We start from the raw sequence: 17,594 nt of genomic DNA, 5'->3' as shown, positions 1-17,594 counted from the left end.
CTCTCCCCCTTCTCTCTCTCCCCCCCTCTCTCTCCCCCTCTCTCCCCATTCTCTCCCCCTTCTCTCCCTCTCCCCCCCTCTCTCCCCCCTTCTCTCTCTCCCCCCTTCTCTCTCGCCCCCTCTCTCTCCCCCTCCCTCTCTCCCTCCCTCTCTCCCCCCTTCTCTCTTTCCCCTCTCTCACTCCACCTTCTCTCTCCACCCTCTCTCTCCCTCTCTCCTCCCCCACCTCTCTCCCCCTCCCCCTCTCTCTCTCCCCCTCTCTCTTTCTCCCCCCTCTCTCTCCCCTTCTCTCTTCCCCTTCTCTCTCCCCCACCTCTCACCCCCTCCCCCTCTCTCAACCTGTCATCTTCTCTCCCCCCCTCTCTCCCCTTCTCTCTCTCTCCCCTCTCTCTCTCCCCCTTCTCTCTCTCCCCCCTCTCTCTCCCCTCCCCCCTCTCTCCCCCTCTCTCTCCCCCTCCCTCTCTCCCCTTCTCTCTTTCCCCTCTCTCACTCCACCTTATCTCTCCCCCTCTCCCCTTTCTCTCTCCCCCACTCTCTCCCCCTCCCCCCTCTCTCAACCTGTCACCTTCTCTCCCCCCTCTCTCCCCTTCTCGCTTCCCCTTCTCTCTCCCCCTCTCTCTCCCCCCTCCCCCTCACCTCTCTCTCTTGCTCCTCTCTCTCCCCTTCTCTCTCTCTTTACCCTCTCTCCCTCTCCCCTTCTCTCACCTCCCTCTCTCTCCCCCTCCCCCCTCTCTCAACCTGTCACCTTCTCTCCCCTCTCTCTCTCCCCCCTCTCTCCCCTTCTCTCTCTCCCCCCTCTCTCTCCCCTTCTCTCTCTCCCCCTCTCTCTCCCCTTCTCTCTCTTCCCCTTCTCTCGCCCCCCTTCTCTCTCACCCCCTCTCTCTCTCCCCCTTCTCTCTCCTTCTTTCTCTCTCCCCTTCTCTCTCTCCCTCTCGCTCTCCCCTTCTCTCTCCCCGCTCTCTCCCCCCTCCCCTTCTCTCTCCCCCCTCTCTCTCCCCCTTCTCTCTCTCTCCCCCTCCTCTCTCTCTCCCCCCTCTCTCTCCCCTCTCTCTCCCCTCTCTCTCCCCCTTCTCTCTCCCCCTCTCTCTCTCCCCCTTCTCTCTCCCCCTTCTCTCTCTCCCCCCCTCTCTCCTTCTCTCTCTCCCCCTCTCTCTCTCTACCCTTCTCTCCCTCCCCCTTTCTCTCTCCCCACTTTCTCTCTCTCCCCCTTCTCTCGCCCCCATCTTCCTCTACCCCTGTCCCCCTCTCCCTGCCCACCTCGCCTGCAGCCAGCCGAGAGGCCGCTCTTCCCAGCCAGCAGCAGCTGCCATGTCGGGACAGGGCACTGACACCTATGCCGTGGTGTCCCGCCTCAGGCCCGTGTCAGGCGCTCCCTCCACCCACTCACCCTCGGCCGGGGGGATTCCTGAGTACGTCAATGTATCGGAGGGGCCGGTTCCCGCCCCGCGCTGCCTCTATAGCAACGTGGCGAGCGACGACTTGAGGGTGCAGACACCGGCTTCGCCCGTCTACGCCCAAAGGCGCTCGGGGGGCGTCCCGGCAGAGGAGGGGGGCACCAGAACCAACTACACCACAGTCCGCTTCAGCACTGAGCCTACCAGCTGCCCAGGTGAGACCCCACCTGCTGATCGCTGCCCCCTACCCCCTCGCCTACCATCGATCTGCCCCTCCCCTTGCTCTCCTCACACTCACTCACCTCACTCACTTTGCCCTCACTTGCACTTGCCCCTTCCGCCTTTCTCTGATTTCCCCCCTCCTTCTCCTCCCTCCTAACCCCTCAACCACACGCCCCCGTTCTCCTCTCTACCCCTGGTTCACCTCCTTACCCCCTCGCATTCCATACACTCCCCACTCCTTACCCCCCTCCCACTCCTTACACCCCTCACACTCCTTAACCCCCACTCCTTACCCCCTCGCATTCCATACACTCCCCACTCCTTACCCCCCTCCCACTCCTTACCCCCTCCCACTCCTTACACCCCTCACACTCCTTAACCCCCACTCCTTACCCCCTCACATTCCATACACTCCCCACTCCTTACCCCCTCCCACTCCTTACCCTCCTCACACTCCTTAACCCCCACTCCTTACCCCCTCACATTCCATACACTCCCCACTCCTTACCCCCTCCCACTCCTTACCCCCCTCACACTCCTTAACCCCCACTCCTTACCCCCTCGCATTCCATACACTCCCCACTCCTTACCCCCCACTCCTTACCCCCCCACTCCTTACCCCCCCACTCCTTACCCCCACACACTCCTTACCCCCCACTCCTTACCCCCTCCCACTCCTTACCCCCCTCACACTCCTTAACCCCCACTCCTTACCCCCTCACACTCCTTACCCCCCACTCCTTACACCCCTCACACTCCTTAACCCCCACTCCTTACCCCCCTCCCACTCCTTAACCCCCACTCCTTACCCCCTCACACTCCTTACCCCCACACTCCTTACCCCCCACTCCTTACCCCCCTCCCACTCCTTACCCCCCCGCTCCTTACCCCCTGCTCCTTACCCCCCACTCCTTACCCCCTCACATTCCATACACTCCCCACTCCTTACCCCCCACTCCTTACCCCCTCCCACTCCTTACCCCCCCCGCTCCGTACCCCCCACACTCCTTACCCCCCACTCCTTACCCCTCACACTCCTTACCCCCCCACTCCTTACCCCCACACTCCTTATCCCCCCACTCCTTACCCCCTCCCACTCCTTACCCCCGCTCCTTACCCCCTCCCACTCCTTACCCCCCCACTCCTTACCCCCCACACTCCTTACCCCCTTCCCACTCCCTACCCCCACTCCCTACCCCCACTCCCTACCCCCACTCCTTACCCCCCACTCCTTACCCCCCACTCTCCTTACCCCCACTCTCCTTACCCCCACTCTCCTTACCCCCACTATCCTTACCCCTCACACTCCTTACCCCCCTCCCACTCCTTACCTCCCACTCCTTACCCCCTCCCACTCCTTACCCCTCACACTCCTTACCCCCTCACCCTCCTTACCCCCTCACCCTCCTTACCCCCTCACCCTCCTTAACTCCCTCACCCTCCTTCCCCCTCACACCCCACACCCCTCACCCACACCCCCTCACCCACCTTACCCCCTCACCCTCCTTACCCCCTCACCCTCCTTACCCCCTCACCCTCCTTACCCCCTCACGCTCCTTACCCCCCACTCACTCCTTACTCTTCCACTCCTTACCCCCCTCACCCTGCTTACCCCCACCCTCCTTATGCCCCTCTCACTCCTTACCCCCTCACTCTCCTTACCAACTCACCCTCCTTACCCCCTCACGCTCCTTACCCCTCCCACTCCTTACCCCCTCACACCCATTAACCCCCCTCACCCTCCTTACCAACTCACCCTCCTTAACCCTCTCCCCCTCCTTACCCCCTCACCCTCCTTACCCCCACCCTCCTTAACCCCTCACCCTCCTTAACTCTTCACACTCCTTAACCCCCTCACCCTCCTTAACTCCCCTCACCCTCCTTACCCCCTCACCCTCCTTAACCCCTCACCCTCCTTAACTCCCTCACCCTCCTTAACTACCTCACCCTCCTTAACTCCCTCACCCTCCTTCCCCCTCACACTCCTCACCCCCTCACACCCCTCACCCCCTCACACCCCTCACCCTCCTTAACCCCTCACCCTCCTTAACCCCTCACCCTCCTTAACCCCCTCACCCTCCTTACTCCCCTCACCCTCCTTAACCCCTCCCCCTCCTTAACTCCTCACCCTCAACTCCCTCCCACTCCTCACCCCCTCACACCTTTCACCCCCTCAAACCTCTTACCATCCTCACACTCCTCACCCCCTCACACTCCTTACCCTCTCACCCTCCTTACCCTCTCACCCTCCTTAACTCCCCTCACCCTCCTTACCCCCTCACCCTCCTTAACTCCCCTCCCCCCCTTACCCCCTCACCCTCCTTACCCCCTCACCTTAACTCCCTTACACCCCTCACCCCCACACACACCTTACCTCCTCACCCTCCTTACCCCCTCACGCTCCTTACCCCCACTCACTCCTTACTCCTCCACTCCTTACCCCCCTCCACTCCTTACCCCCCTCACCCTGCTTACCCCCACCCTCCTTATGCCCCTCTCACTCCTTACGCCCTCATGCTCCTTACCCCCCACTCACTCCTTACCCCCTTCACTCCTTACCCCCCTCACCCTGCTTACCCCCACCCTCCTTATGCCCCTCACCCTCATTACCATCTCACCCTCCTCACCCCCTCCCCCTCCTTACCCCCTCCCCCTCCTTACCCCTCCCCCTCCTTACCCCCTCACCCTCCTTACCCCCTCCCCCTCTTTAACCCCTCACCCTCCTTAACTCCTCACCCTCCTTAACTCCCTCACACTCCTCACCCCCTCACACCTTTCACCCCCTCAAACTCCTCACCCCCTCACACTCCTTACCCCCTCACACTCCTTACCCTCTCACCCTCCTTACCACCTCACCCTCCTTAACCCCTCATCCTCCTTAACTCCCCTCACCCTCCCTACCCCCTCACCCTCCTTAACCCCTCACCCTCCTTAACCCCTCACCCTCCTTAACTCCCTCACCCTCCTTCCCCCTCACACCCCTCACCCCCTCACACCCCTCACCCACCTTACTCTCACCCACCTTACCCCCTCACCCTCCTTACCCCCTCACGCTCCTTACCCCCCAATCACTCCTTACTCCTCCACTCCTTACCCCCTCCACTCCTTACCCCCCTCACCCTGCTTACCCCCACCCTCCTTATGCCCCTCTCACTCCTTACCCCCTCACCCTCCTTACCAACTCACCCTCCTTACCCCCTCACGCTCCTTACCCCTCCCACTCCTTACCCCCTCACACCCCTTAACCCCCCTCACCACCTTACCCCTCACCCTCCTTACCCTTTCACCCTCCTTACCCCCTCCACTCCTTACCCCCTCACCGTCCTTACTCTATCCCCTTCCCCCTTCCACATCTCCCCCTCCATCCCCATCTCCCTTCTCCTTCCCCTTCCCCTCACCCTTTCTCACCGCCTACTCCTCCTTGCTCTCCCTCCCCCTTGCACCCTCATCCCCGCCCCCTCCTGCCTGCCTACCTATTGCCCCTCGCCCTCACCTCCCTACCCTCCGGAGTAAAGGGTGAGATTCCCGTCACAGAGTTGATGTTCAGAGGGGTCCGGCGCACCGCGCTGTTCCGTAGCCTGCTGAAAGTGGCCGCACTGCGAGACGATGCGAAAGAATCGCAAGGAAGTCGTTCGCCGTTCGGGGCACTGACGTCTGGAGTCAGGGAGTGCTGTTGGAGGCTGCGTAAAACTTTGGCGAGGCCACATCTGGAGTATTTTGTGCTGTTCTGGTCCCTCCCTATCCAGGGTGCAGCAGAGGTTCACTAGGGTGCTGCCTGGATTAGAGAGTGTGATCTATACGGAGAGGTTGGACAAACAGGCTGTTTTCTCCAGAGCAGCGGAAACTGAGGAGAGACCGGATAGAGGTTGATAAGATGAGAGGCGTGTGGGTTTCCTGCAGGTGGGGGCTCCAGGCTCTTCCCACAATCCAAAGATACTCCGCTTGGTGGGTTAATTGGTCATTGTAAATCAGGCTCGGGCTAAATCATAAGACCATAAGATACAGGAGCATAATCAGGCTATTTGCCCCATCGAGTCTGCTCTGCCATTTCCTCATGCCTGATCCAATTTTCCTCTCAGCCCCAATCTCCCGATTTCTCCCCGTATCCCTTCATGCCTTGACCAATCAAGAATCTATCAACCTCTGCTTTAAATATACATAAAGACTTGGCCCTTACAGCTGCCGGTGGCAAAGAATTCCACAGATTCACCACTCCCTGGCTAAAGTTCTTCCTCATCTCCATTCTGAGGCTGAGTCTGTGTCCTCTAATCTTAGGCTCCCCCCACCGTAAGGAACATCTTCTCCACATCCACTCTATCGAGGCCTTTCACCGCTTGATAGGTTTCAATGAGGTTACCCCTCATTCTTCTGAATTCCAGTGAACACAGGCCCAGAGCCCATCAAACACTCTTCATATGACAAGCCGTTGAATGCTGGAATGGTTTTCGTGAACCTGCTCTGAACCCTCCCTAGCTTCAACACATCCTTTCTAACATAAGGTGCTCAAAACTTCTCAGAATACTCGTAAGTGAGGCCCCCCAGTGCTTTATATTGAGGGATTGTTAGTCAGCAATAAAAAAGAAAGAGAGTTTTACCCTGGGGTGAGAGGGGGAAAGTTTAAAGATGAGGGGGCAAGTTTTTTTTACAGAGTGACGGGTGCCTGGAATGTCCAGCCAGGGGTGGTGGTGGACGCAGATGCGATAGAGGTGTTTAACAGGCTGTTGGACAGACACATGGACGTGTTGGGGCTTCAGGGATATGGACCATGTGCAGGCAGAATAAGCTTAGTTTAATTGGGTATTGTGTTAAATCAGCCATAGCGGACAGCGAAGCGGAATTGATGGCCTAATTCTGCGCCTGTGCTTCATGGGGCTTAGCACAGGCATGATGGGCCACATGGCCTGATCCTCTGCTGTGCGGTTCCCTGTTCCACACTCAGTGGCCGCTCCATCAGATACACCTGCTCGTTATCTCATCAGCCAATCACGTGGCAGCAACTCAACGCATAAAAGCATGCCGACGTGGTCATGAGGTCCAGGCCCAAAACATCAGAATGGGGGAAGAAACGTGATCTCAGTGACGTTGACCATCGGTGCCAGATGGGGTGGTTTGAGTATCTCAGAAACTGCTGACCTCCTGGGATTTTTATGCTCAACAGTCTCCAGGGTTTACCGAGAATGGCGCGAAAATAAAAAACAGCAACAAAAAAAAGACATCTGGCGAAGAAAGTTCTGTGGGCGAAAACGACTGGTTAATGAGAGAGGTCAGAGGAGAATGACCAGACTGGTTCAAGCCGACAGGAAGGTGACAGAACTCAGATAACCACACATTGGGGCTGAGAGAGAAAATGGATCAGCCATGATGAAGTGGCGGAACAGACTCGATGGGCCAAATGGCCTAATTCTGCCCCTATATCTTATGGCATTATTATAACAGTGGTGTGCAGAAGAGCATCTCTGAACGCGTGACACGTCGAAGCTTGAGATGGATGGGCTACAGCAGCGGAAGACCGCGAACACACTCTCAGTGGCCTCTTTATTAGGTGCAGGAGGTATAGCCGGGGTTGAAAGCTCCCAGTACCTATTAAATGCTCCCAATGGCGTGCGTCTCAAATAGTCTCTGGCAGCCAAGTCCAGCTCCTGGCCTTCGTGCGTGGCTTAAATACTAAGCCTGGCAGCACCGTTGCCATCAAAGGGGCAAAGGCGGGCTACTGGCACCTTAAAACCAGTCACCCTGGGCAGGTGGGGCTCCTCAGCCGTGGCCGGCAGCTCATCTAGGAGAAGGAAAACTCCAATCTCAAATCTCTGCTGCCCTGTGGCCGTGCCCACTCTGGGGGGAAGACTTCAGGAGGAAACCCTGAGGGGATCAACGCTGACTGGCAACTCCTGCGGCGCCAGACTGTATCGGTCTCTGCCGTTGCTTTGGATTCATCGGCTGTGTGCAGCTTGTCCCCACTATCGTACTGCCCCGATTTGCACACTGGCTTACATAAACAGCGAGGGCACGACATCTATAGATTCACAGAGTCACAGAAACAGGCTCTTCGGCCCATCTGGTCCATGCTGGACCATTTAGACTGCCCACTCCCATCCACCTGCACCCGGGACCTTGGCCCTCCATACCCCTACCATCCACATCCCTATCCAAACTTCTCTTAAACATTGAAATCGAGCTCCCATGCACCACTTGCGCTGGAAGCTCATTCCACACTCTCACGACCCTCTGAGTGAAGAAGATTCTCCTCATGTTCCCCTGAAAATTTTCACCTTTCACCCTTAACCCATGACCTCTGGTTATAGTCCCACCCAACCTCTGGAAAAAGCCTGCTTGCATTTACCCTATCTATACCCCTCATAATTTTGTCTAACTCTATCAATAATCTCCTCTTAATCTGCTACGTTCTAAGGAATAAAGTCCTAACCTGTTCAATCTTCCCTTGTAACTCGGGTCTTCCAGTCCCAGCAACATCCTTGTAAATTTTCTCTGTACTCTTTCAACCTTGTTTACATCTTTCCTGTAGCTAGGTGACCAAAACTGCAGACAGTACTCCAAATTAGGCCTCACCAACGTCTTGTACAATTTCAATCTTAACCAACAGAGGGAAGGTACCTAATAAAGTGGCCACTGAATACATGTGTGATGCCAGGACTGGAGAATGCCCCAGCAGGGAAGGGTTTGGAATGGGACACGTCATGCTGTTGCTATAAACTGACAAGAATTTAACTCTGACAAGGGCAGGATCTTGGATATTGGGAAGTTAAACTAGGGCAGGACCCACACAGTGAACAGCAGGGCTCTGGGAAGTGTCGCAGAACGGAAACCCAGGCATGAAGGTACATAGTTCTCTGAAAGTAATTCAATTGAGTGAAATTGGTTTATTATTGTTACAGCTACTGAGATACAGTGAAAATCGTGTCTTGCACACTGTTCATACCGATCAGATCATTACATAGAGAATTGAGGTAGAACAAGGTAAAACAATAACAGACAGCAGAAAAGAGTGTCGCAGTTACAGAGAGAGTGCAGTGCAGTTAAATGATAAGGTGCAAGATCATAGCGAAAATGGGCTGAGAGAACGCAGATGGGACTTAATACAGACAAGTGTGAGGTGTTGCATTTCAGGAGGACCAACCAGGGTAAGTTCTTACGTGTTGAGCGGTATTGCAGTGGAACAGAGGGATTTGTGAACCCAGGTCCATAATTTATTGAAAGTGGTGTCAAGAAGGTAGATAGGGGCTAAAGAGAGCTTTTGGCACACTCGTAGAGATACAGCACGGCGTTGGGAACTTCTTCCCAGCAAGACCACGCCACCCAATTGCACCCATGTGACCAATTAACCTGCCAAACTGTACGTCTTCGGACTGTGGGAGGAAACCGGAGCACCCAGAGGAAACCCACGCGGTCACATGGAGAACGTACAAACTCCTTACAGACAGCGCCGGGAAGTGAACGCAGGTCACTGTAAAGCGTTATACTAACCACTACCCTACCGTGTCCTCCTCAGTCAGGAATTTGAGTACAAGAGTTGGGATGTTATCTTGACGTCGTATAAGACGCTGTTGGGATCAAATTTGGAGTATTGTGTGCAGTTCTGGTCAACTACCTACAGGAAATATATCAATTAATAATAAAATATCTCAGATCTGAAGGTCGTGAGTTCGAGCCTTGGCTGAGGCAGCATGTTGTGTCCTTGAGCAAGACACTTAATCACACATTGCTCTGCGACGACACCGGTGCCAAGCTGTATGGGTCCTAATGCCCTTCCCTTGGACAACATCGGTGGCGTGGAGAGGGGAGACTTGCAGCATGGGCAACGGCCGGTCTTCCATACAACCTGGAAACCTTCCAAGGCGCAAATCCATGGTCTCACGAGACTAATGGATGCCTATAAATATCAGATTGAAAGAGTGCAGAGAAAATTTAGAGGCATGTTGCTAGGACTTGAGGAACCATGTTATGGTGAAGAGTGGAATACGCTAGGACATTACCCCCTCCCACCACCCCCCTCCCGAGCACAGGACACTACAGGGATAACGAAACATAGAATTTGAATACAAGCAAGCTTTTTCCACTGGGTTACACAATTAGACAGGGTGGTGAAGGTTTGGCACGCTGGACGCTGGCCTTCATAGGTCAGGGCACTGAGTACAGGAGTTGGGACGTCCCGTTACACCCGTACAAGACATGAGGCCGCACTCAGACTATTGTGTGCTGTTCTGGTCGCCCAGCTATAGGAAGGATGTCATTATGCTGGGGAGGACGCAGGAAAGATTCACCAGGATGATCCTGGGACTGGAGGGTTTGAGTTATAAGGAGAGGTTGGACAGGCTGGAACTGTTTTCCCTGGAGTGAAGGAGACCGAGGGGTGACCTTATAGAGGTTTATAAAACCACGAGGGGCGTAGATAAGGTGGATGGCCACAGTCCTTCTCCCTGGGGTAGGCACATCTTAAGGGGAGTGGGATTTAAGGGAAACTGAGATTTTCACCCAGAGGGCGGTCCGTGTATGGAACAAGCTGCCAGAGGAGGTGGGAATATTTACAATGTACTTGGACAGGAACCTGGATGGGAAAGGTTCAGGGGGATAGGGGCCAGGCAGTACCAAGCAGGGCGAGGTTGGAAGGGACCAGACGGGCCCTGTCTCGTGTTGTAGAACTGCGTAACAAGTTGGGATGGTGGGGGAGAAGAGGAGCGCGGGCAATGAATCCTAGCTGGACTGGCAGAGAGATTGGGATGAGGGTGTTGGGAACGGTGGGTCCCGAGGTGCTCACGAGGTCAGTCAGAGGCTGCATGGTCACTCAGTTTTTGAGGATGGTCTGCTCTAGGCTGATTTACTGCCTTGCCATATTCTTTCCATTTCTTGATGATTGACTTAACTGTACTCCAGGGGATATTCAGTGTCTTGGAAATTTTCTTGTATCCATCTCTTGACTTGTTCTTTTCAATAACATTTTCGTGGGGTTGCTTGGGGTGTTCTTTTGTCTTCATGCTGAGCTTTTGCCAGGATACTGACTCACCAGCAGTTGGACCTTCCAGATACAGGTGTATGTTTTACTACAGTCAATTGAAACCCTTGACTGCACACAGGTCTCCAAAAACAGATCTCCATTTAACTAACTAAAACCAACTGGCTGCACCAGTGATGATTTGGTGTGTCATACTAAAGGGGGTGAATACTTATGCTATCAATTATTTTGTGTTTAATATTCGTAATTAATTTAGATCACTTTGTGGAGATCCATTTTCACTTTGACACAAAAGGATCTTCTTCTGCTGGCCAGTGTCAAAATAGCCAAATCAGTTCCACTGTGATTCAACGTTGTAAAACAATAAAACATGAAAACTTCAAGGGGGGGGAGAATACTTTTTATAGGCACTGTATTACTGAAATATTCAATAACAACAAAGGGGCGGAAGAGTGGGGGTGGGGGATGAAGACGGGAGGGGAGAATGGGGGTGGGTCCCAGGGAGATGGGGTCCCAGGGGGATGGTGTCCCATGCTCATGTTCAAACGAGGGGCGACGTTTGTCAGGATGGGAGGGGAAATTTCACTCCGGGGACAGTGGCAACAGGAGAGCGGCACCCCTCCCACGACGCGGCACTCCCCACCCAAAGTGTGTAAGACTGATGCCGTGTTCTTCCTCTGCAGACGGATCGGGCGAGGACCGGGCCCCCTCCCTCCCCAACAGGACGGCCGACTCGTTCGTGGTGGAAGATCAGGGTAAGGAAACGCTTCCCCCCTCCCCCCGACCCTTCCCACCCGCCACCTGGTGCAGCGACTGGGCGGGTGGATGTTCGAGTCTGGAACGTGTTGCCCGTGGGATCTCCCTGTGCGGTTCGTGGGTTTCGTGGGGGCACCTCTCGATTCCCCACACTCCCTCTCTGGGGGTGGGGTGGATGCTGGGGTTCTGTCACATCAACCCCACTACTAGGCTGTAGAGAAAAACACTGCCTCTCTCTCTCCCCGCCTTCCTCATGCTATCATTTAATCTCTCTTCACCCCCACCTCCTCCCCTCCCTCACATCCCCCTCTCCCCCACCCCCCTTCTCTCCTCCCCTCCTTCCTCTCTTCTTTCTCTCTCCCCTCCCTCTCTCCTCTCCCCCTCCCCTTCCTCTTATCTCTCTCCCTTACCCCCTTCTCTTCTCTCCCTCCTCTTTCTCTCCCTCCCTCCCTCCCTCCTCTCTTTCTCTCTCCCTCCCTCCTTTTTCTCTGTCTCCCTCCCTCTACTCCCCTCCCCTTCCTCACATTTCCCTCTCCCTCACCCCTCCCCTCTCCTCCCCACCCCTCCCATCTCTCCCCATCCCTCTCTTCTCTCTCCACCCCTCCCTCCTCTCCTCCCTCTCTCTCCTCTCCCTTCTCCTCATCTCCCTCCGTCCCATCCTCACCCCTACAGACCTGTCCCGGGCCTCTTCGTTCTCCAGCACAGACGGGATAAATTCCGGGAAGTTACACAACGCCCTCAGAATGGTAGGTGTGGAGCGCGGGTGGGTATTTCTAGAGGTGGGCCGGGGTAGGGAGTGGGAAAGGGAGGGAGGGAGGAGGGTGGTAGGGGAAGCAGAGAGATAGGGAGCTGCTGAGGGTCTCAGAAGGGAGGGGATTTGTGTGGCATGCGAGAGGAGAGAGGCGGACAGGGTGGGAGGCGAATGGGGGTTGGGCAGAGTTAGGGAGGACGGGATCTGAAGTGCAGAGGGATCCTGAGGGTGAGGGGGACAGATGAGGAGCGGGGGGGGGAATTGAGGAAGTCGATAGGGAGGAGGAGGAGGCAGAGGAAGGAGGAAAGGAGGCTGTATCCAATCAGACGGTACCCCGGGAGGTGATGGGTCACCCTGGTGGGATCTCCCTGTGCAGTAACGTCCTTACTGCCTCTGATCCCGGCTCTGTCTCCCCGCAGGCCTTCACGGGATCTCTGAAGAAAGGTGAACTGAGAGGTGCTTACCCCCTCACGTACCGTTCCCGTCCTTCCCTCTCCCTTCTCCCTCTTTCCTCTCTCGTTCTCCCACTTTCCTCTCCTCCTCCCTTTTCTCTCCCCCTCCTTTTCTCTCTCTCACTTTCCCTCCGTTTTTCTCTCTCCCCTTTTCTTTTTCTCTCTCCCCGCCAACATCTGCTGCCCCGTTTGCGAATCCCCTTGTCTCTCTCCGTCCGTGTTTCTGCTCTCTCCCGGTAGGACGGGGCAATTCAGAACCTCCCGTCCTGCTAACCCACGTCTGCACGGGATACAGGCCCAACCTCGCATCCAGCTGATCCGTCCATCCAAGTGTCGCCCATCCTCGATCTCCTTTCCTCTCGGGGGCAGGGGTTAAGAATTAGAAGCTTTCCACACCCCCACCTCCATCCCTACAGGAGAGGAGTCCTGGGACTCCGTTACGCTTCTACGGAACCACTGTACAGCTGGCAGACTGTGTTTGCATTCCCGGAATTGCACGTTCCTGGGCATTCCGGACCGGGATCGTTGCATTTCACGGCCTTTTCCTGCCGTTCGCCTGGGTTTCTGTGGAAGAGCACATCTTGAACTCCAGCACCCCCCACCCCATTCAGAGGGCATGTCCCATCCAAGGGAACCAATGTGAACGTTGGGATTTCTTTGGCCCCCACCCTCGGGATCGCTTGTGGCAACCAGGAATAGAGGCCATTCGCCCCCTCATTATCTCTGCTGGCCCATTTGTCCAGTCCTCACTCGCCGTCCTTCAGCATCATCGCGGCCTGGTCTCCAAATACAGGGAATATCAAGGCCCAGGTGAGGAATCCTCAATCCCGTATCCGCTCCTGAACAGCCGAGCCCGCACTCTGGGATGGGAACCCTGGCTCTAGACTCCCCAGTCCCCGGGGGTAGTGGAACCACATCGGCACCCCGACCTCGTTAGGCTTGGTAATCATCTCTCCCCTCCTCCGTCTCTCAACATCTCTTTTCACCCACCCACCTCTCAGCTTCCGAGCCCCAGGCCGACACCAACGATGGATACGAAGACATCAGTGACATCAAAAGGACGCCGAGACTGGGTACGTGAGATTAGTGACTCTGCCCTCCTGCCCCTCCACTCTCCTCCCATTCCACCTCCCTCCCTCTCTCTCTGTCCCTCCATCCTCTGACCCCGGTTGTCTCTCCTCCCTTCCTCTCCCCAGCCCCGACTCTCCTCCCTCACCCCGTCCTTTTCACCCTCACCACTCCTCAACCTCTCCAATTCCTCCTCAATCTCTCTCCCCTCCTCCCCCTCCCCCCCTCTCCCCACCTCACCCTCTCTCACCCTTCCTCACCCTCTCTCACCCTTCCTCACCCTCTCCCCCCCTCACTCTCTCACCCTCACCCTACTTCCCCTCCTCACCCTACTTCCCCCTCCTCACCCTCTCTACCCCTCCTTACTCTTCCGCATTCCTCTTTCCCCCTTCCGTTGCTGAAAACCCCCTCTCTCTCCCTCCTCTAACATCTCTCTCTCTCTCTCTCTCTGCAGATTTCAATTTCCGAGTGTCGAAGCCAAAGGGACCACGGGACCCGCCCTTGGAGTGGGCTCAGTACGGCCGATGATGGGGGAGGGTGGCCCGGGCCAATCTTGGCGTCTGCCTCTCCCCATCAGGGGTGGGGGGGAGGGGTGGTGCTCAGTAAAGAGCTGTGGTCTGACTCGTGGTGTACTGTGTCTCTGTCTAACCTTGGCTCGGTGTGGGCGGAGGTGGGAGTCTATGTCTGCGACTGGAGGAAGCGGTAGCCGTCTGCGTCTGGGGCAGGCAGTGGGTGTCTGGCTTTACTAGTTAATTACTGTCACATGTACCAAGATACAGTGATAATCTTGCACACTGTTCGTACAGATCAGATCATTACACAGAGCATTGAGGTAGAACAAGGTAAAACAGTAACAGAATGCAGAATAAATTGTCACAGTCACAGAGAAAGTGCAGTGCAGATGGGTAATATGGTACAAGATCATAACAAGGTTGATCATGAGGTCAAGAGTCCATCTTATCGTACTAGGCGACCACTCAATAGAGTGATAACAGTGGGGTAGAAGCTGTCCCTGAGCCTGGTGGGATGTGATTTCAGCCTTTTGTATCTTCTGCCCGATGGGAGGGGGGAGAAGAGTGGATCTCTGGGGTGGGTGGGGTCTTTAATTCTGCTGGCTGCTTTGCTGAGGCAGAGGGAAGTGCAGACAGAGTCCATGGAGGGGAGGCTGGCTTCCGTGACGTGGTGAGCTGTGTCCACAACTCTGCGGTTTCTCGCGGTCTCAGGCAGAGCGGTTGCTGTACCAAGTCGTGTGGCTAGGATGCTTTCTACGGTGCACCCAAAGGACTGTTGGGTGTCAGGGTCTGGGACGGGCAGAGGGAATCTCGGACTGGAGCAGACAGAGGCATCCGTATCTGAGGCATCTGGGCAAGTGTGTGCGTGTCTGTGTGTGCATGTGTGTGTGTGCGTGGTGTGTGTGTGTGATGCATGTGTCTGTGTGTGTGTCTGTGTGCGTGGTGTCTGTGTGTGCGCTGTGTGGTGTGTCTCTGGGTGTGTGTGAATGGGTCTGTCTGTGAGCATGGTGTGTGTGCGTGTGTGTGTGTATGTGCGTGGTGTGTACGTGCGTGTGTGTGTGTATGTGCATGTGCCTGTGTGTGTGTGATTGGGTCTGTGAGCCGCTGGGATGGGATAGTCGGTGTAATTGAAGAGGGGTGACAACAGAGATGGGGGGTTATGTGACAGATAAATCTTGTTAAATCCTGGAGTTATATGCTGTGGACCCTTTGGCCCAAATTGCTCGATCCAATGAAGACCAGCATGCCAAACACCACCTTCACTGCACCACCACTTTCAGGGAAGCATATACCCGTCCCCCTGGGTCTCTCTGTTCTACAACGCTCCCCAGGGCCCCACAGTTCAGTGAGTCAGGCCCTGGTTTAACTCTCCAAAATACAAGACCTCATAATATTGAGAGTTAAACTGCATCTGCCATTCCTCAGCCCACTCCCCCAGCTGATATACAGTTCACTCTCCACAGCATCCATCTTCAGTTCTGGGGTCATCCACAAACTCACTAAACATGCCAAGTGAATCTGACAGAAAGGGTGAGGGCATTTCTACCCCCTCCCTCGTCCCATCTCTGCTCTGAACAGCCAACCGCCCTCTTCTGAGACTGGGATCTGGCCCCCGCACACCGCCCTCTCTCATCTGCCCTGCCAGAATCGCTGCACGTTTCACCGGGAATCTGTGCCAGACGCGGCTGCATGAAGAGGCCGGTGACGATGTGCGCTCTGCCGGCTTAAACTGAGTGTTTTCCGCACTCGTGCCGGCTCAGCACGAGTGGTGCTTCTGGCGTGGTTGGGGTCCCGATCCAGAGACCCCAGCTAGTTTTTTTTTGCTGTGGAGAGCGGCTTCCTCATTACGGCGCTCTTTAGAATTTCTGTCTGAAAGGAGCCAGTCGGGAAGTGGATCGAAGGAAGATGCAGTGTAAAGGTTGATACACCAGGGGGCAATGCTGAGCTCAGCTGGGACCGTCCCGACACTGACGGGTCAGGGCTCGGAACGGGATCACAGAAGGCAAAGAGGCGTCGGGAAGGGAGGGATTCATCGAGATGGGGCGGGTGCAAGGGAGAGAGGGGGGTCTCAGAGATGGAGGGGAGTCACAGTGATGGAGAGGGGTGCAGGGGAGAGATGAAGGGGGTCATGGAGACGGGGAGGGGTATGGGGGATGGAGGAGGTCACGGAAACTGTGAAGGGTGTAGGGGAGGATGGGATTCATGGAGATGGAGAGGGAGGGGGTCAGGGAGACAGGTGGGGTGTAGGGGAGGGAGGGGGTCACAGACAGACGGGGTGGGACATAGGGGAGGGGTAGGGTCATGGAATCGGGTAGGTGTGTAAGGCGGGAGGGTTCACGGAGATGGGGAGGAGCGTAGGAGAAGGAGAGGATCACAGAGACAGGGAAGGGGTCACGAAGGCAGGAAAGGGTGTAGCGGACGACGGGAATCCCGGATACAGGGGAGACGCATAGGTGAGGGAGGGGGTCATGGAATCGTGGAAGGGTGTAGGGGAGGAGGGGTCACGGAGATGGGGAGGGGATTGTGAAGGAGGGTTAACGGAGATGGGAAGGGGTGTAGGGGAGGAGGGGTCACGGAGATGGGGAGGGGATTGTGGAGGAGGGTTAACGGAGATGGGGAGGGGTGTAGGGGAGGAGGGGTCATGGAGATGGGGAGGGGAGGAGGGTTAATGGAGATGGGAGGGGTGTAGGGAGGAGGGGGTCATGGAATTGGGGAGGGGTGTGGGGAGGGTTCACAGAGACAGGGAGGGGTGTAGGGGTGGGGTCACAGAGACTGGGAGGGGAGTGTGTTTCATACCTGTGTATGCGCGCTTTCCCATGTGTTCCCATCCCATCTCCCGTGAGAACTCACCCCCCTCCCTGGTCCGAGCTGGTGTGGGTGATAGTGGCAGCCGTGGACAGATAGAGTCATAGACACAATGTATTCACAGCGGACAGTACAATCTGTTTATTACTGCAGGTTGCTCTGGCGTTCTGTTGTCCCCCCTCCCACATTCTGATGTTCCTGGCTGGCCCGTATTCCCAACAGGGGTATTGTGATCCACCTTTGCCTTGGAATCCTCACCCCTCCCCTTCAGACTGGGCGACCGTGAAGAAGTGGGGATGTTGGGGCTGGGAGGGGGGAACCTGTAGGTGGTGGTGCCCGCCTGCACCCGCTGTCCTTGGTGGGAGAAAGGGGCGGTTTTGGGGTAGGGAGGGGGGCTGTCAGTGTAGCATGTGTTCAATAACAATGCAGCCACAATGGTGGAGGGAGAGCGGGAGTGTTTTGGGAGGTAGGTGGGGTGCCGACTGAGCTGGCTGCAATGTTCCGGGTGACGTTGAGCCTCTCGAGAGTAGTTGGAGCTGCACTCAACCCTCGGTAGGTGGGGAGTGTCCCCTCACACTCCTGACTTGTAGATAGGGGAGAAGGGTAATGTGGTGGATGCGGAGTACATGGACTAACTCCGCCCAGGCAAGTGGGGTGAGTTGGACGAGA

At 56.1% G+C, this 17,594-nt stretch overlaps 1 protein-coding gene across 6 annotated transcripts in view; it reads left to right on the top strand.

The window, feature by feature from the left end:
• ptpn18 (protein tyrosine phosphatase non-receptor type 18) overlaps positions 1 to 14,210 on the top strand; it is a 65,143-nt gene extending 50,933 nt beyond the window's left edge. For 2 of the 6 annotated variants that reach the window (XM_063035072.1, XM_063035069.1), the window contains 6 exons: positions 1,269 to 1,609; positions 11,265 to 11,336; positions 12,010 to 12,083; positions 12,508 to 12,544; positions 13,542 to 13,613; positions 14,063 to 14,210. In XM_063035072.1, coding sequence (XP_062891142.1) covers positions 1,269 to 1,609; positions 11,265 to 11,336; positions 12,010 to 12,083; positions 12,508 to 12,544; positions 13,542 to 13,613; positions 14,063 to 14,136 — 670 coding nt within the window. In that variant the 3' untranslated portion in view covers positions 14,137 to 14,210. The remainder of the gene's footprint in view (positions 1 to 1,268; positions 1,610 to 11,264; positions 11,337 to 12,009; positions 12,084 to 12,507; positions 12,545 to 13,541; positions 13,614 to 14,062) is intronic. The other 4 variants (XM_063035070.1, XR_010016305.1, XM_063035073.1 and 1 more) reach the window with 4 other exon arrangements.
• The last annotated feature ends 3,384 nt before the right edge of the window (positions 14,211 to 17,594 follow it).

This window comes from Mobula hypostoma, chromosome 28 (genome assembly GCF_963921235.1).
Source record: "Mobula hypostoma chromosome 28, sMobHyp1.1, whole genome shotgun sequence".
NCBI classification, from domain to species: Eukaryota; Metazoa; Chordata; class Chondrichthyes; order Myliobatiformes; family Myliobatidae; genus Mobula; species Mobula hypostoma.
The sequence above is the reverse complement of the archived record's forward strand: the minus strand, read 5'-3'. Positions and strand labels throughout refer to the sequence as shown.